General features: G+C 42.5%; 1 protein-coding gene across 3 annotated transcripts in view; it reads right to left on the bottom strand.

The window, feature by feature from the left end:
• AOX1 (aldehyde oxidase 1) overlaps positions 1–19830 on the bottom strand; it is an 85255-nt gene that overhangs the window by 55056 nt on the left and 10369 nt on the right. For all 3 annotated transcript variants that reach the window (XM_089779886.1, XM_089779887.1, XM_075934287.2), the window contains 11 exons: positions 19417–19525; positions 17447–17573; positions 14111–14172; positions 13284–13358; positions 11013–11093; positions 9087–9228; positions 8825–8917; positions 7206–7357; positions 5193–5286; positions 3821–3930; positions 206–390 (listed from right to left, as the gene is read on the bottom strand). In XM_089779886.1, coding sequence (XP_089636012.1) covers positions 206–390; positions 3821–3930; positions 5193–5286; positions 7206–7357; positions 8825–8917; positions 9087–9228; positions 11013–11093; positions 13284–13358; positions 14111–14172; positions 17447–17573; positions 19417–19525 — 1230 coding nt within the window. The remainder of the gene's footprint in view (positions 1–205; positions 391–3820; positions 3931–5192; positions 5287–7205; positions 7358–8824; positions 8918–9086; positions 9229–11012; positions 11094–13283; positions 13359–14110; positions 14173–17446; positions 17574–19416; positions 19526–19830) is intronic.

Below are 19830 nucleotides of genomic sequence, written 5' to 3'. Positions count from 1 at the left end.
CATTCACAGACTTTAAAACATTCAGAATGGAAAAGTGTAAATACTCCAATCGCACTGTGGGCTGAGCGATGTTCATTTGGTGGATTATAAATGGCATCAGCCATTCTTTAAATAAAGATCTTCATATTTATGCCTTGAAATAGTAAAAAACTAACAATATTCCAATATGAAAGATAGATAATGTCTCTAGGAATTCATACAATACCTCCCTCTGAGTGCCTCACAGGTTTGTTTTGCATAGATGGTGGTAGAGCCAATGCCGCCATAGAAAATGCCAAAGTCCATAATAATGTCTGTGCCTTCCACAAAAAATACTCTCATCGCAGCATTAGCAATAGGTAGAGCGTTTTCCCGGCGCTGGGCCTGTCGGAATGCTGATACAAACTCCCCCTAAGAAAAATCAAACAAAGGCTGAGAAGCATGCACAGAAATATAACTTTCTGAAATGTCCACCTATTGTTCCAATAGAAACCTACATGAACTAAGGTAATAAAACTTACAACACTGTAAGATTAACAAAAATATATACATAGCATCATGAGCTGATGTGGCTTATGTGGTTAGGCCTGTGATGATGTTGCTTGTGTAGATATGTGGACAGAGTTGGCAATGAGGTTTGTTGCAAAGGTGGGCTCCTGGGTGTAATGATGGAGGTGTAATGTATGGCTGCTGGAAAAATTTGTTTCAGGTTAGGGGGTTGTCTGTAGGTGAGGATTGGCCTGTCCCCCAAAGCCTGTGAGGCTGAGAGATCATTTTCCAGGATAGGCTGTATGTTGTTAATGATGTGCTGGAGGGCCGTAGATGACTAGTAGTGTTCTGTTTTTTTGTTTGTTGGGCCTATCTTGAAGAAGCTGATGCCTGGGAAATTCTCTGGCTTTATCAATCTGTGTTTTTCACTTCATCGGATGCATATTTAAGTTTTAAGAATGCCTGACAGAAATATTTTGTCTCTGTCCGTGGGACTGGAGCAAATCTGGTTGTATCTTAGGGCCTGGCTGTAAACAACAGACTGTTTGGCGTGTCCTGGATGAAAGCTAGAGGCATGTACGTAAGTATAATGGTGAGTAGGTTTCCAGTATAAGGTGCTAGATGTGTGGCCATCATTTAATTGTAGTGTCAGGGAAGCGGATTTCTTGTGGGGACTGGTCCAGGCTAAGGTTGATGGTGGTGTGGAAGTTGTTGAAATCCCTGGGGATTTCTTCAAGGGTATCCTTTCCATGGGTCCATATGATGAAGTTGTCATCGATGTAATGTAAGTAGAGTAAGGGTGCGAGGATATAAGAGCTGAGGAAATGTTGTTTGAGGTTAGTCATAAAGATGTTGGCATATTGTGGGGCCATGTGGGTGCCCATACTTGTGCCTCTGACTTGAAAATATAAATCAGGGCTACTCAACACGTGGCCCTCATGCAGCCCATGGCCCGTTTGTTTGTAACCTGCGGTGCGGTTTGGGTTTACGCAGAGCTCAACACGCAGCCCGCAAGTGGGATCCTGTGAACATGGCCTCCACTGGCAACATGCTCCACAACGGTGAGGCATCTCCTAGGCATGGTGAGCATTGCAAGCAGATGGGCTGGCAAGAACAGACAGATACAGGGTGTCAGTGTTTCTAGCCCCCAGGGAGGAGGTGCTGGAAGCGCCGGGGCATTGTGGGAAGTGCTTTGTATTCATGTCTGTCAGTGCAAAAGAAGCTATTTGCATATATATTTGCATGTATATGCAACCACACTTAAGTTATGGCTCTCGGCATATGCTGTGAGTATCATTGTGGCCCCTGGGGCCTTCAAAGTTGAGAAGCCCTGATATAAATTGTCCCCAAATTGAAAATAGTTGTGAGTGAGAACAAAATCACAAAATCAGCCTCCTGTTTGTAATCTATTCTGTTCAGGACCAATGTTCCCTCTAAGATGCATGCCCAAGAATTTGCGGACCGCCTACCAGCTCCACGCAGTGGCTGCTCAGCTGTTCTGGGGCATAAAAGGGTGGCTTGGGGCAAAGAGAAAAGTAAGTATGTCAGAATGGTCTCGCTTGACATGATCCATTTGCCATGCTGAGCAATGACATGCACATCTACCTCAATTTCCCCCAGCAGTATCCTTGTTAATTAGCTCTTGTGTTAGTATTTGTCTTATATAACAATTTAAATTACATGGAAAATCTTAGAGGGAACACTGTTCAGGACCTAACCACATAAGCCACCACATCAGAGGCGCATACAACTGCACATCCACTAACGGGATATAGGCCATCAAGTGCCAGCAATGCCCCTCTGGCATGTATATTGACAAAACTGGACAGTCTCTATAGGAAAGAATTAATGGACACAAATCAGATATCCAAAAACCTGTTGGAGAACATTTTAATCTTCCTGGACAGTCATTAATGGATTTAAAGGAGGCTATACTCCTACAAAACAATTTCAGGAGCCAAATAGAGAATCTGTGGAACTAGCCTTCATATGCAAATTTGATACTATCTTACACGGCCTGAACAAAGACATGAAACAGATGGGCCATTATATTCAACACCCAAATTACATCAAAGGCTAAGTATCAGGTACTTACAGACCTCATTTAGCACAGACATTTTAACAGGTTTTTTTCCCTTTTCTTTCTCCTCCCCTTCTCCCCTACTTTTTCTGCTTTATATTTCAAACTCTGTGCCCCTTGCTCCATATTTGTCATCTGAAGAAGTAGGTTGTGCTTATGGAAGCTCATGATACTATTTATATATTTTGTTAATCTCTAAGGGTATGTCTACACATCAAAGTTATTTCAAAATAAGAGCCGTTATTTCGAAATAACTTTACTAGCGTCTACACAGCCAAACCGCTATTTAGAAATTAATTCGAAATAGCAGAGGGCTTATTTCGAATTTGGTACACCTCATTCCATGAGGAATAACACCAAATTTGAAATAGCTATTTTGAAATGCATTTTGTGCGTAGATGTGTTATTTCAAAATAACTTATTTCAAATTTACCAGTTCAAAATAATATATTTCCAAATAATATATTTTGAAATAACTCTGTAGTGTAGACACACCCTAAGGTGCTACAGGACCATTGTTGTTTTTTAAGTTTTTTTAGTTACAGACTAACACGGCTACTCCTCTGAGACTTTTAAGGTAACAAATACAATAGACCATGGATTCAATAGGCAACCCCCGACTTGCGACACGATCGGGTCCCGGGGAAGTATTGCAAGTTGGAAGCGTCGTAACTTGAACCCTCATTTATGATAAGTGCCATGCACCATCATAAATACGGGCCGAGGACTTAACCTCTCCCTAAATCTCCAGGTTCAAGCAAAAATCTAGCCAGAATTTCAATTCTATCTTCTGCTTTTACAGATCTTTGATTTTAGTCATCTATATTCAATTAAGTCACAGTTTTATTTAAGACCAGTGATGTTTGACTGCCTGCATGTATGTCCTAAACAATCTGCTTACCAATACCCAGAGATATTGCTTTTATACAGTGTTACGGTTTTAGTGGTGACATAGCACCAAGCAAACAACAATATCTGGTACAGCAATTATGCATGGAAGCATGGATCAATTCTGTAATCCCTGTGTAGGCAAAACCTTAAAGAGACCATGGAAATTTTATAATGACTAGCTTTTTATCCAGGATGCAAGTGGACAGCCTTCTGGGATGGAGAATATATCAGTGTCCTCTAAAACATTTAACTGGTTGGATATCTTTTTTTTTTCAAACCACAGATTGTACTTCTTCCTCCTGTTCTTTCTTTAATCTTATATAAACACTTGTTAAACCATCCTTATCACAAAACAAATCCAAACATCACAACAGCCTTTACCTTTCTGGAATAAGGGATGTGAACAGAGACTAAGACTTCTTCTGGTGAAAATGTATTGTTATCAATCCCATTGGCAAAAATATCACTCAGAGGAATCCAACGTGTTCTCTCTATTGAAGAAAACAGAAATGCTAATTTCTACAATGAAAAGATAACTCTTAGCAGTTTACATGTGTAAATCCAATTTAATTGTCAAGGAGGAATATGCAATATGTCTGGGAAAAGAATAACTTAAAACTTCATATAACAGCCATTAATAGCATGCACCATAAATGTATTTTCAGTTGTTACCAGAGAAAGAATTTGTACACTATTGTCTTTTCCTTTTGATTCACTGTTCTGAAAGTTCAAAAGGTCACGTATTTATGGATATGGCTACACTAGCCACCCTAGTTCGAAGGAGGGTGGCAGTGTAGCCATACCCTATGAGAGTAATGATTAAAGCTGGGATTTTGAATGGTACATAAATGAAGGAGAGGTTTCCAAAGAGAGTTGGGCACCTAACTCCATTAGGTCCCTTGAAATTACCAAAACAAAAAAATTGTGACCACTTAGGGCTTGTGTAAACTAAAAAAAGTTCGCTGGTGTCGCTGTAACAGTCTAACTACCTCAGCAAACCTCCTGATTTAGGTGCACCATGTACATCAAAGGAGTGTATTTGCTCAACTAGCTGCCACTTCCTTGAATGAGATAAGCTATACCAGCAAAAGGACATTCTTCTAAAGCAATATAACATATATGGCTCCGTTTCTATGGCTGTATGTGCAAAAGAGAGCTTTTCCGGATTTAATAGCAAAGACCTGTGAAAGCACAGATCTGCCAGTGTAACTGTGTCTACAGAACAGACTTCTGCCTGCATAGCTATTTTAGTAAGGGACCACAATTCTTCATGCCATCAGGTTCAGGAGTACACATATGCTGGCAGACATCAGGGCTACGTCTACACTGGCCCCTTTTCCGGAAGGTGCATGTTAATTTCAGAGATCGCAATAGGGAAATCCGCGGGGGATTTAAATACCCCCCGCGGCATTTAAATAAAAATGTCTGCCGCTTTTTTCCGGCTTTTAGAAAAGACATTTGCATATCTTCTTCTGATCCCATTTTCAGAAGAGCTTTTTTTTTTCAAAAAAAAAAAAAAAAAAAAAAAAAGCAGTCTAGATGTGGTTCTTTAAAAAAAAACTGTAAGAACAATGCTAGGGAATTTCTGGACTAAGTTTTATTATTTATGTGAATAAGACTTTTGTAATAAATGAACCCCTTGGGGTTGTGCTTGTACATGGGGAAGTTGCCTTGGACTGTCTGCTGTGCCATGGCCTGCCACTGCAGGGCACTCCAGGTCGGACCAACTTCTTACAGGTACCCTGGATCTTACCTCTTGAGGCCAGACTGAGGGTACAGTTGCCAACTGCTAGAATGGGATTCAAATCAGATGTTGACTTTCTACTCATAATGTTTCCACCTAAAGACTAAAACAAGGAACACTGTGTTACTAAGCCATCGTCTTTATGTATGTGTTAGTACAGCGTGAGAATCAAAGGTCATAAGACGGACAGTTAGTGACAAAATTCATTTAAAAGTCGACTGGGGACTGTGCCCCCGCTCGCAATGCTCGCTAACCCCCCTCTGGGGCTGTAGGCTTTGAATTAAAAACACAGCAAAGGGTTCCCAGCCCCACTACTACTGCATTGTGTGGCAGCCAGCTGGGGTTGCTGTGACTACATGACCTGGAGCTCCTTAAATAGCTGCAGTAACCCCAGGTGCCGCCCAGTCAACATGGTAGAGGCAGAGCCAGGAGCTGCGAGCCCTTTAAATTGCTGCCCTGCCATTACCATTCCTGAAAGCCACCCAGGGTTGCTGCGGCTATTTATAGGGCTTGTGGGGCCAGCCCTGGGAACCTCCAGCATGTAAATAGGGTCCAGCTGCCATAGCCACTGCCTGGAAATTCGGTGGCACAGGCAGCAGGATATAAATGGAAAACAGCCAGATGCAGTCTGCAGGCTGGATCAAAGTGTTAGGTGGGACGGATTCGGCCCCCGGGCTGCATCTTGCCCAGCCCTGCTCTGCGGGCTTGTGGGCCTCACATGTAAATGAAAACCAAACGCAATCAGTAAAACGGGGACCAGCTCCAAAGGAATCCCCTTTGTTCTGGGCGCTCCTGGCTACCCAGCTCGCTAGCGAGGGGAAGGGGCTGGGTTATGTGCGAGTGGCCAGGTAGGGGGGAATCCCCGCTCACCGCGCCCAGTGACTGCCCATCTCCACAGGGCGGCAGCGCTCCAGATGTGCCCTTCCAGCTGGCAAGCGAGCTCCCACCACAGGGCTGGGACATGCTCCAAGCAGAAAGGGCACAGTGGAGAGACATGGAATCATGGGGGAGCCCCAGTTTTATACTTCCGCACGCTACCGAGAACCATATTTGGGTCACACAGGAAGAGGGCCGGGTGGGGTAATCTGGACCTCTAGTCCTTATAGCCCACAGCCCACACCCTCTGCCATCCCTACCCCTACCTTCATCCTCATCACCCCAAGCCCTCCGCCGCCGAACCCCACACTGCCCATCCTCCTCCTTCCATCCCGAACCCCACCTCCATCCTCCATTCCTGCACCCCCATTCTTTCTTAACCCCTGCCCCTCTGCATCCCCACACTGCCCATCCCCCACCTCCATTCCTATATCCTGCTCACCCCCTTACCACACCACCCATCTCCACATACACTCTATCCCTCTTCGTCCCTCCCTACACACACTTTGGCCCCTCCCCCCAATTCATCGAGCTGCGTGCTTGGGCTCAGTCCAGCCTTTCTGGATGGGCCTGCTGGGGTTTGTGTAAAGCAGTTTTGTTCAGGCAGCTTTGCTTCGTGACAAGCCCAGGGAAGTGGCCAAGGTGCAGCGTATCCATGCCGTCCCCAAAGAGCCAGCTGTGCGGTGTGCCCAAGACCTGCCCACATTGCAGCAGGCCCAGGAGAGTGTGCCTTGGCCAGGGGCCTGGCCCTGGGTCACCAGCACATACTGGAGCTGCTCACTCGAGGGGAGACCTGCAGCATGGCCCCCAAGCGCTATGGCCGGACGCAGGCCGCACAGAGCAAAAGCTGTGTGGCTGGTACGTAGGCCGGACAGGCTGGGGGCGGGGCCCAGAGGCAGGCAGATGCTGCTCCAGGGGGCGAGTGGGTTCCATTTCACGGAGCGGTCACGAAGTCAGGGCTCCTGAGGCAGGAGGGGCTGCATAGCTGAGGCAGGAGGCAGGGTGCAGATGATGTCACTCTGTCATCAAAACATTTTTTTATACACAGAGATGATTTCAGCTGTGAATACAAATTTTATGCAGAAACAGAAGCAATTCCATGCACCCTAACCCATCCACTTGATACTGCAATAATAGAAAACATACGGCAACATTTTTGATCTGCTGTCCTCCCAAAGTTTTTAACTGATGCAAGAGAACACGGAAAATCTGTGTCTTCTCTCCTGGAGATTCTGTGACTATTTTTGTCAGGGCATCTTTCAGTACAGCCAGACTACAGGCAGCTCCAATGGTTAGTCCTGAAACCAAGTTATTATACTTAGTAAAATGTGAGACTTGCTCCACAGCCATGGTATTACTCTATGTCCAGACTGTACTTACGCAGTGACTTTTTCTTACAGTTAGTTCTCATTAGAATGTGGATAGGAATAAGGCGTGTGGTACTCTTTAATTTACAAAACTAAACAAATACTGCATCAGATTCAAAATGTGAATATGGAAGTTGGAATTAAATTAGGAAGGATAAAAGTCTTTAGAAACGATGGGAGAATCCTTCTTTGTCAAGGGTGGAAGCTAACCACATCTGAAAATGGAGAGAGAGAGACGGTCTAATGCTCTGAGCCAGGAACTCCCAAACTGTAATCCCAGCTCTCACAAAGAGTCCTTCTATGGTTATGCACAAGTTGCTTACATTTTCTGCCTTGGTTTGCTGGTCTTTGTCCCACTGTCTCAGTTACTCTTGGGGATATTTACTATCTACCTCACACGGAGTTTGGGAGGCTTAATTCATGTTATAAAGTGCTGCAAGAGCCTTGCATGAAGTCACCACAGAGTGTGTGGGGACAACAATGGGTGCCCTTCCCAGTCTGCTCACTCCTTGCCCTGGCCCAACCAGTCTCCTATCTTTCCCCCCCATATGAACACTGGGTCTGCAGAGAAAGGGGAGAGGTGCTGCAGGAATGGCTGACATCCCACCTCTTCCATGTAGTACGGAGAATATCTGCATGGTGAGGGTCCCTTCTAGAAGCAGGCATGGGAGGACAAATAGTCGATACCTTTGATTCTACACTCCCCCTAGAGCTGATCTCAGACAGCTAAATTGAGGTAAAAGGTGTTAATCCATGTCTACACTAGACATCGGGGGTATGTCCACACTGCACGGCTACTTCAGGATACCAGAGGTATCCCAAAATATCTTCCCCGCATCTTCACAAGCTACCCATTATTTCAAAAAATATTTTGAAATGACAGGCGCACCATTTCACCATCCCAGTAAACCTCATTGCATGAAGGTTAAGGGATGTCTCGAAATAGCACGTTATTTCGAAATTTGGCACTGTGTAGCCGCACCAAATATTAAAATAAGCTATTCTGAAATAGATTTGAGATAAAATACACAATTTGCGCAGCTCAAACTGAGTATCTTATTTCGAGTTTAAGGTGCTGTGTAGACACATCCTGGTTCATGGCTAGGTTTAGGGTTAGCTAACACATACTAGCTACCCCAGTTTAAGCTCAACCTTTATTCCTAATCTAAATAAACCCACGTTGTTGCTAATGTATCATGTATCTGGAGGAGGGATCACAGCCATTCTGATCCATGAATTTCAGGGATGATTTGCAGAAACAATCACAAGCAAGTATAAACATTCTTGGAGACAGACTGTCTGTCGAACAGTTCACACCTTCTCCTCTAGGGAATGGATCAATATTATATGCAGCAAAATCTGCTTGTGTTTCAAAGGGAAAAAGTAGTGTCTGCCTACCTTTGTCTGTGTATCTCACCACATTCAGATCTAGGATCCTTGTAGGAGAGATGACAATTGGATGATGCATGCCTTTAAATTTCATTTCAGGTCCTATAGGGTAGAATGAGATTTAGAGAAAAGGAAGACAGCTGCATTCCACAACTGTGACTCTGTCATTGTTGAGCCGTATTTTAAGGAGAAAAACCACACAAGCAATTGTAAATGCTGTCTATACATACACTGGCACTTACGTAACAGGGTGAGCTCTGATTCTACATACCCACACTGGTGTTGCCCACAATGAGAGGTGCTTTGGGGTACGTAGCCTTCAGCTCCAGAAGTTCCTTTAGGCTAGTGGGAGAAATCCACATTGTTCTCTCCCCTTGGAAAACAAGCGTTCTTTTTGGCTTTTCGGCCATTGTCTACAGGGGAAACAACGCAGATTTAATATTCAGAGCTTCAGAGAGGCAGCAGTGGTCTAATGAATAGGGCACTGAAATAGGAGCCAAAAGAATTCTTTAACCATGGAAGTCACATGAAAACCCTCAAAACTGGGCTAAAGTGGAACTTAAATAGTGTATAAGCCCCATGCTGGCCCTTAGCACAGAAAGAAAATTTATGCTTCATGAATAAAAGGCCTAAAACTGACTCAGCATTTTTATAGCAAACAGGATTTATACTGAATAACCTGCAACTTATGATGTAGGACTGGATCCTGCACCTTGGAAATCAATGGACAATTAATTTTAAACAACTCTAAGGCTTTCAACTATACTTCATAAGTCACCAATTAGTTATGTTATGTCTACACAGCAAAGTTATTTCAAAATAACAGTCGTTATTGTGAAATAACTTTCCTAGCGTCTACACAAGCCAACTGCTATTTCGAAATAAATTCGAAATAGTGGAGCGCTTATTTCGAAACTGGTGAACCTCATTCCACGAGGAATAGTGCCAATTTCAAAACTGCTATTTTGAAATAAGTGCTGTGTAGATGCTTATTTCGAAAGAGGGGGCCTCCAGTCCTACCCAGTGTGCCCTACTGGCTGTGCTGGCTACAAGGTAACTTCTGACCTGATGCCCTGCCGCAACCAGTTCTGGCTGGCCTTAAATGCGATTCAGCATCCAATCACTGTGGACGCACTATTTTGAGATAGCAAAAAGCTATTTTGAAATGCATTTTGTGTGTAGACGCTTTATTTCAAAATAACTATTTTGAAATTAAATATTTCGAAATAACGCTGTAGTGTAGACATACCCTTACTGAGTAAGTAGGACTTTGATATCTGTCTTTAGGATTCACTGAACCAAAGGACTAGGGAGGATTATTATTTGGATATTATCCTAGCAGCATATGGTACTTTAAAACAGGCTAAAAGTATTAAACAGGAAACAAAACACTTTTCCTTAATGATGGTAGAACTTCAGTCTATTTTAATTTTAAAATCTGCAATCAGTCATTCCAAATGTTACAGAGGAGACTCCGGGTATGTCTGTTCAACAGCTGGGAAAGTGCTTCCCAGCAGGCTAGACAGACATGCGCTAGCACTGATCAATCCAGCATACTAAAAAGAGCAGCAAGGATGCACTTTGGCTGGTAGCTCAAGCTCACCACGCAAATGCAATCTTGCCCAACAACTAAGGATGCTAAGTAGTGTGTATTTCACTAATCGATTAATCGATGCATGTTTGCATCGATTATTCGATTAGTTGATAGGGCGGCACTGCCCGTTTGAAACGCTGCCACGGAGTTTCAAAGGGGAAGAGCAGCACAGAGCCCGGGATCAGCTGGGGACACTCCAGCTGACCTGGGGTCCACGGTGCTGCCCCTTTGAAACACCACTGTGGCATTTCAAAGGGGCAGTGCCGCACAACTGATCCCAGGCTTAGTGCTGCATGGAGACTAAAAAATTGTTTCAGCTATTTTGTTGAGAAACTCCAGCAGCTCCATGACTTGCACAGGCAACCTTAATTCCCTACATTTTAGGTACCAGACTTTGCATCTTTTGATTGTAGTTTTTATATATAAATATGAACACAGAATTTTTAAAAATCAGAGATCTTTGCAGATCTGTCTGAAAATATGTGATGTTTCTCCTGATGGAACGATGCCACTGCTGGATGGCACATTAAAATGAGTACCAAAATGCATGTAAACATTACAAATGTTACAGCATGTGCATAGATCAACAGCAGTTCTACTTACCATCAATTCTGGTGGAAAGATAAACTCCTGGGTAGGGTCTAAGGGTTGAAATTCATCTGGGGAAAACAGCTTGGTGGAAATCTTAAACATATAAACAAACAAACAAACAACTTTTTACTTAATTCATTCTTTATAAAAAAAAAAGAAAAGAATCACAAGGACTTAATCTGAAGCCCACTGAAGTCAGCAGGAGTCTTTCTAATTACTCTAATTGCCTTTGGATTAGATGCTAAATAAACTGTCACGTATTTATGGGGGCTGCTGTGGTGGAAGAAATGGAGAAAGGCAGTCTCACACAGCTTAGACAGCTTCCCTGGCCCTTCTGGAGTGGGCCCTTCTGTTCAACCACAGAACGGAGAGACAGCTCCATATTTCCCCCACTCCTCTAACGGACACTCAGGACAGATTTTTAAAGGGAAGTCTGCATAAAATAAAAACCATTCATATTGATAGGAATTTTCACATAGCATTAGTGTTATGCTTCTGATTCAGGTTTTGAGGCAAACTTTATGAACAAATCCTGGAAGAAAAATCCCTGAACCCACAAGGGTTGCTAGTACAATGGTCACTGCAGGATCAGAGCTTAAGAATCTCTCTGGGATCCCTTGAATTGAGTAAGATTTCCCCTTGGACACATATAACTGTTGAGTGAGTAGATGAGAAATTAAGCCAATTCTGGCAAGGAACATTCTCTGGCAGTGGCTGCATGTGACATCTCTATCTCCAGTGGCACTGACACCAGCAGCGCCAATATGGGCCCAGGCATGGTCCTTATGTCGGGGTCTCTGATCTTCTTCATGGAGACGTCACTTGACCTCAAAGCGTTGGGCACCGTTCTTGATGGTGATCCTGCAGGTTACCCAATTCTTCACCTGCCTCTCCCAGATGTCAACGTCAATGCCGCATTTTGCCAAGGTATTCTTAAGAACATCCCAGTAGCACTTCTTCTGCCCAACACAAGACCTCATCCCAGTCCTCAGCTGAGTATAGAAAATCTGTTTAGGCAAGCGTGTGTCAGGCACCCTGACCACATGACCAGACCATCTTAGCTGCCTGTGGTCGATTATTGCCTCAATGCTGTGAGTGGAAGCCTCTGCAAGCACACTAATGTTGGTCTGTCAGTCCTACCATGTGATGCCCAATATTCTCCTCGGGTACCTTTGGTGGAATTTCTCCAGATCTTTAATATGTTGTCTATGGGGAGTCCAGGCTTCAGTTCCGTACAACAACGGTGGGATGACTACGTCATTGTAGACATCAGTCTTAGTCTGCATCTTGATGTCATGGTTATCAAAGACTCACTTCCATAAATGTCCATAAGCTGCACTGGCACTGGAGATTTGATGGCAGATTTCATTGTCAATGTCAGCATTGCTGGACAGATAGCTTCCGAGATAAGAGAAGCTGTTGACACTCTTCAGCACTTGGTCATCTGCCATCATGGTTGGCTCGAATAATGGTATGGTGGGTGTTGGCTGAAAGAAAACCTTGGTCTTTCGTGCACTGAGAGTCAGTTCCAGGCCATGGTGAAAACGTCAACATGTTTTCTGAAGCGGCACTGACCTGGGCATCATCAGCATATTGGAGTTCTGCCACTGATGTTATTGTGGTCTTGGTCTTGGCTCTGAAGTGGCCCAGATTGAAGAGGCATGTTGTCATGTAAGAGATATATAATACTGACAAATTCTGGTGGACAACCAAAGTGTTGCAGGATCTTCCAGAGGGCCTCCCGGTTGACAGTCAAATGCTTTTGTTAAATCAAAGAATGCCATATCCAGAGGCTGATGTTGCTCCCGACACTTCTCTTGTATTAGGTGGGCATTAAAGATCATATCGGTTGTTCCTCCCCCAGGTCGGAAGCCACATTGTGACTCTGGAAGGACTTCTTCAGCCAGTGGAAGGAGACGGTTCAGAAAGGCTCAGATGAGAATTTTATCTGAGGTCGAGAGAAAGGAGATTGGTAGTTTCCACAGTCCGTTCTGTCATCCTTCTTAAAGATGCTCAATGACTATGGTCTCCTCTCTCCAGATCATCAGAATGAGGAAGTATAGGTACAACAGCAGGGATGGCCCTCCCTCTTTGAATATCTCAGTGGGGATTCCATTAGTGCCTGTTGCTTTGTCTTTCTTTTTTTTTTTTTTTTTTTTTTTGTCTGTGGCTGTTTGGCATAATACTTTGCATATACTATAGTTACAAGTAATAAGCAGTGAAATGCTTTTCACCTACTGCAAGTTTTATATTTAAAAAGGGAGAAAAAACAATTACACTCACCTCCTCTTCTTTCAATTTGTCTTCTTGATCCAGGCAACATTTCCCATTTTCTTTACTTTGACAACAAGATGGTTCCTAAAACAGTAATATCTAATTAATAGAACATATGGCTTGGGCTCAATAAATTTGCAAATATTAATGTTTCAAGGCATTATATTTTTCTTTCCAAAATGTTTTTTTTTTTAAGTTCTCCATTAAATAAAGTTTTCTGTGTTTCTTAGGGAAAATTATATAAATTGCTGGCAGCCCGAGCAAACTTTATGTAATTAAAACATATTGATATAACCACCTCTTTTAGTTCAAAACTTATTTTAACTTTGTTTTATGCATGCAATGCCATGACTAACGATGACCAAAGTCTCCTCACCTCAATCACACAAATATTCCCAACTGAATGCAATTAAGCTATCTTTGTGAGGAAGATTTGGACCCCTTATGAACAGCTAATATGTAGAAACAGATTTTTATAATACTCTTTGCCTCTCTGCAATTTGTATATCTGGGCTAAATGTTACAGAACAGGTTTATGTGGCTAGTGGCCTGATCCACAACTCACTGGAGTTAATGAAAACATTTTCATTGACTGCAATGAACTTTGGCTCAGGCCCTGAGAAATGGCTGATCTCCAACACTGGAAAGGACTGATAACAATCCTTGACAGAAAAAAAGATTGGATGTGTATTTAAATTCACAATGGTCTTGGGTTGTTTACATATTGTAATACGCAGTAATCCATGCTTCACTGTCCCCATAAAATTGTTTTAGAACAAATATTCAAAGCAGTTGAACAGGAACACTTTTTGATTCCCATCATTCCCACTGCTTACCTTACAGAAGGTTTTACAGCCATCTAAGATTGGCCTGTACCCAGTGCAGCGGCACAAGTTACCTGATACCAGAAAATAGGTGAACGATTAGTTTGTAGGGATGACATATTAAAGTATTAAAAATGATTCCCCCAAGTGGAAGTGACTCCCCATAATTTGTTCCCCACAATTTAAAGTCTAAGTAGCATAAGTTTGTGAAGTAGCATAAGCATATAAGTGTTTAGATTTATTAATTATTATTTTATTATTTGTTAAGATTGTTAAATGTTTAGATTTATAATTATTGCCCCTTTAGAATATAATTTGTTAGGAATGTAATATTAGGTCATGTAACTTAGAACTGTTAAGAATATAATACTATGTAGCCAGAAAAAGCTCCCCTCTCTGTGTCCCAGGGCATGCTCAAGCTATTGCAAGGGGCTGCTTGACCTTGACATTGCAGCGATACATCGCAACAATGCATTGTCAAGCCACTAACTCTGCTCTGGGAGCCAAGCCCTGTAATTGACTAAGGACATTGTTACATAATTGACACCCGTTCTCTTCAAACCATTGTGAAGCAATTAACTCTAATCACAAAGTGAAACATTGTAACTATAACAGTAACTAATTCAGCACTCAGAGAATGTTTTAAGAAATAACCACCCAGAAACTTTTGTAACTACAACTCTTGTATATGTAAAGTTATTATTATACAAAATACTGTATGTGAAACATTAATTAGGGAATGTATGTAAGAGAGAGAGTGCTTGGACGATGAATGAATGGTTTTGAGATGTGCCAGCCTGAGAATGCAGCAACAAAGGGCTGAAGAAGGCGTCAGGTGCCAGTGCAACCAAAAGGTGTCAAGTGGAGAAAACCAAGTACTGGAGGTCCACCCTATGAGATCACTGACGAGCACCTGACAGCCACCCTGGACATCAGCATGATGCAGCAATTCTCATAGACTGGCATAGGAAGAAATTCCTATAAGAACTGGACTAAAAAACTATGGAGTCAGAGTCCAAGGTTCTGCTGCCAGCCCACCAGGAGCTTCAGATGCGCATCTGATCAGGACTTCGCTCCCCACTCCCATCACTTGTGTATAGAATACCTGGCCAGTATTCTGTCACAAGCAACTTCCAGGCTGGCAACTATAACAAATACACAGAACTTGAATGAATGGATGAATGATTGAATGAGTGTTTTAAATTATATTATCTATCTATCTATCTATATATGTGTGTGTGTGTGTGTGTGTGTGTGTGTGTGTGTGTGTGTGTGTGTGTGTGTGTGTGTGTGTGTGTGTGTATAAGGGTTAAGTAGTAGGAATAAGTAGTTAAACAACGTTGTTTGCTTCTATCTTTTCTTTATTCTTTATTATCATCTTTACAATAAATGTGGCTTTTTGCCTTATCCCCCTCATAAGATCCTGCTTGCTTTTATTGGTACAACAAGTTCTATGGCCTCTAAACGTAATATTAAGGTTTGTCTTTCTGAGATGTCAGGAGAAGGGGTGTATCTGTGAAATACAGTAGAAGCCAGCCCCCATATAAAAGAGCTCAGCACTCAGTTGCTCATTTAGGGAAGGAGTCTATTGCAGTAACTAAATTGCTGAAGGAGTCTATTACTGGAAGCTGTAATTCTGCACGAGTGAATCAAATGTCAGCAGTGGCCTAGGACCAAAACAAGTTTGGCTATGGCTTTGCTAACACAGAGGTGGGTTTTTATAATGATAGCTATCATGGGATAATTATTTCACTGTAAAAACTCAAGTGGAGACGAGACATTTGCAATGTTTACCATGAGATAGCTAGGTAAAGTCAACACTATGCCTCCTCCTGCTCATGGTTGATCCCACCAAGTTTACCTCATGGTAAAACTAAACTGATCTTGTCTCCCCTCCACTTTTACACTGGGATAGTGAACCCACATTAGTTATCCCACTCCAAAAGCGCACATTTTTGAGATGAAGACATAGCAAGTCTCTCTTTTATTTTATAGCTCTCTTATGGTCACAAAAGCTTTGACACTGTTCTGAGGTTGATAATGTTCTGAACCCTATATCTGATGAGATCTAAGGCCAGGATTTTCAAAATGGCTGCCTTGATTTTGGGTACCCAACTTGAGATCTCTTAAAGGGGCCTCATTTTCAGAAAGCGCTTAGAGACTACCCTCCAAAAATCAACTCCCTTTAAGGTATGCCAAGTTGGGCACCCTAACTGAGACAGCCCAGAATCACTAGTCACTTCTGAAAATGTTGGACCAAGATTTCATCCTGCTGGAGGTTATTCCATTCATCACAACATCACCGATGTGAAGTTTAGTTTATAGGTACCTCACAGATTTTAGACAGAATTCATTGTTGCTTTGCTCTCCTCCCCCTCCCCCTTTCTGAAAGGAAACCATCACTAAAAAGCTTATTTAATAAGGGTATGTCTACACTAGCACCTTAGTTCGAACTAGGGGTGCAAATGTAGGCATTTGAAATAGCCAATGAAGTGGGGATTTAAATATACCGTGCTTCATTAGCATGATCTCGCCGGCACATTACTCTGAATGTCAGCGGTTTCGAACCAGGAAGTGCATGCCGGGACACGTTAGTTTGAAACAAATCCTCAGGAGCAACATTAGTTTGAACCAAGGGATTTGGTTCGAACTAATGCATCCCGGCACGCACTTTCTGGTTCGAAACAGCTGGCATTCAGATTAGCACGCCGGCGAGATCATGCTAATGATCATGGGATATTTAAATCCCCGCTTCATTGACTATTTCAAATGCCTACATTTGCACCCCTAGTTCAAACTAGGGTGCAAGTGTAAACGTACCTTTTGGGTACGTCTACACTAGCCCCCTAGATCAATCTAGGGAGGCTAATGAGGGTGACCAAAATTGCAAATCAAGCCCAGGATTTAAATATCCTGTGCTTGATTTGCATGTTGCCGTCCGGTTGCCATTTTTAGAAATTGACTAGCCCGAAGTAACTGCCCGTGTCCTCACGCAGCAGTGAAACGGGATTCCAATTTAAAGCCCCTAAATAGGATTAGCTGGTAAACCTCATTGCAGGAGGAATATCAGCTAATTCGAGTTAGTGGTTTAAATCGAAATCCCGTTTCACTGCCGTGTGTAGACGCGGGCAGTTACTTTGGGCTAGTCAATTTCTAAAATGGCGACCATCCGGGAACATGCAAATCAAGCACGGGATATTTAAATCCCAGGCTTGATTTGCAATTTCAGTCACCCTCATTAGCCTCCCTAGATCTATCTGGGGGCTAGTGTAGACGTAACCTAAGAGATTATTTATCTTGTTAATTCATATATTAAAATGGAATGTTGATGGGGCGAGGCAAACTAACCAGCCAGAGCTGAAGTTATCTGCTCCCAGGAGGGTTCAGGGTGGTTTCTCAGCAAAGCATACATGGACATCACCATTCCCGGGGTGCAGAAGCCGCACTGTGAGCCATGACACTTGGCCAGCCTTTCCTAGGACAGAACAGAACAACAAGCCCTGCTGTCAAAGAACAGCATCAACAAACTCCCTTTTTCAGTCACTTAATTAAGCTGCCGATTTCAGTATTTACAAACATGATTTAAAGGATTGTAAGATCTAACCTAATTAACACAATGAAAAATGTGACAGCTGTTGCAAACTTAAATGCTTCCTCTTAGAAATATTTCAAGAAGAAACTTAAACTCATGTGAAAAGTGAACCAATAACAGTAATCTCATGTGTAGTCCAAGCGTATCTGATTGCTGGACAATGGGAGTAGATTATCCCACAATTGCCTACGTCAAGGTTTTTACACCTTCCTTTGTGGCAGCTAGTGGTGACCACTCCTGGAGACAGAGCATTGGCTAGAGAGACTATGGGTCTGATCAGGACTGGCAATTCCTGAGTTCCTATGTCTATACCTCAGTCTGTTAATATGATATGCAGTGTTGTACCTGTATTGGTCCCAGGATCTTAGAGTTAAGATGGGTGAGGTGATACCTTTTATTGGACCAACTTCTGTTGGTAAGGGAGAAAAGTTGTTGAGTTCCCTGTCTCTCTCTCACCCACAGAAATTGGTCCAATAAAAGATTTTACCTCACCCATCTCATCTCTCTGTTATACTAGGCAGTCTCTAATTAGTTTTAGTCGACCACTTTATACTTGTATTATCAAAGTTTCCCTTAAAAGTTAGTCTGACTTTTTACAACCTCTGAGGCTATGTCTACGCTGCACTGTAGTTTGAAATAAGATACGCAATTTGAGCTATGCAACTTGTGTATCTTATTTTGATCTTATTTCAAAATAGCTTACTTCGTAATTTGGCACTATCTACATAGTGCCAAATTTCAAAATAACCCACTATTCCAAAATGTCCCTTACTCCTCGTAGAATGAGGTTTACAGGGACACTGGAATAGTGAGCCTGAAATAACGAGCTTGCTGTTAAGACACAGGATAGCTATTTTGGGATACTCCAGTATTACAATGTAGACATAGCCTAACAGATATCAGACTTTTGCTGGCCCAATGAGTCTCACTGTTTGTGTATTCTCGAACACACATTATATGCACTGTTTAACAAGCAGCAACACTACACATTGCACCTTTTACAATACTTTGCTTTTTAGCTGGACAAGTAATCCAAAATATTTTCTGCATAGACTTGCTAGAATTTTAAAGTCAATACCTTTGGCCATTTTTTAAGCCTTTGGCCATTTTCTTTCTGGATTCAAGGAAATGACACCACTGGTAGGAGATCACACATCTCTTAGGGTACATCTACTTTAGCTATGCAACTTCAGCTATGTCAATTGTGTAGCTTAAATCAAAATAGCTTACTTCAGCTTTTGACACTGTTTACACGGCAGGAAGTCAAATGAAGAACACTCTTCCTACAACTTCCCTTAGTCCTTGAGAAATGAGGGTTACCATAATTCACCATCTCGACATTATTTTGAAATAAAGGTATGTAGACGCGAACTATGCTATTTTGGAGTAATATTGGTTTTTCGAAATAACACTGCTGTGTAGATGTACCCTCTGTTAATCGTTGAGAACTGTGTTTTTTTAGCAAACTGGTTGTTCTCATAATATACTGGAGATTCCTGCAGTTTTTGCAGTATGTATGACATCTGCTAGCTAAGTGTGCATAAAGACTATATTTTCCTGTCTTCCCCACACACGGTGAATTATACTGCAGAATCCATTTAAAAATCCAGAATCCTCAGCTATCTTTTAGCAGTGGGAGCAATATCATCTCTCATATAACTATGTTGTACCACCACAGCCAATTAATCCTAGGCATTTGGAAGAAAAAACAAAAAAAAGTTCTTACCTGAACGGGATGTATCCGGGTTTTTGAGCTTCCTATGCCTTCCACAGTGGTGACTGCAACACCATGCAATGAGCATATGGGTAAGAGACAGGCATTGGCAGAACAGTGTCTTTGGATGTTAAAGGAGAATCAAGAACATTAAATAGAGCATAAGAGTATCCTGTGGTAAATTAAGAAAGAGCTTTTACTGCATCGCTTTAGCTATAAGCACCCATCATCATACTGAGTGAAACTGGAATGATAAAATTTTAAGCCCCAAGCACCGGTGGTTCCCCTCCCCACTCTTCATGCTGCTGGGGTGAACTTCATCCCTGCAGTGGGGCAGGGTGTGCAAGAAGCCACCGGCACTCGGAACTTCAGCTGCTGGAGTCCTGAGTGCTGGCGGCTCCCCCTCCCCCGTGGGGCTAAAGCCCC

The sequence above is a fragment of the Pelodiscus sinensis genome, chromosome 7, assembly GCF_052426305.1.
Source record: "Pelodiscus sinensis isolate ZL-2025 chromosome 7, ASM5242630v1, whole genome shotgun sequence".
Classification (NCBI taxonomy): domain Eukaryota; kingdom Metazoa; phylum Chordata; order Testudines; family Trionychidae; genus Pelodiscus; species Pelodiscus sinensis.
Note: the sequence above shows the minus strand (reverse complement) of the source record. Positions and strands in the feature narration are given on the sequence as shown.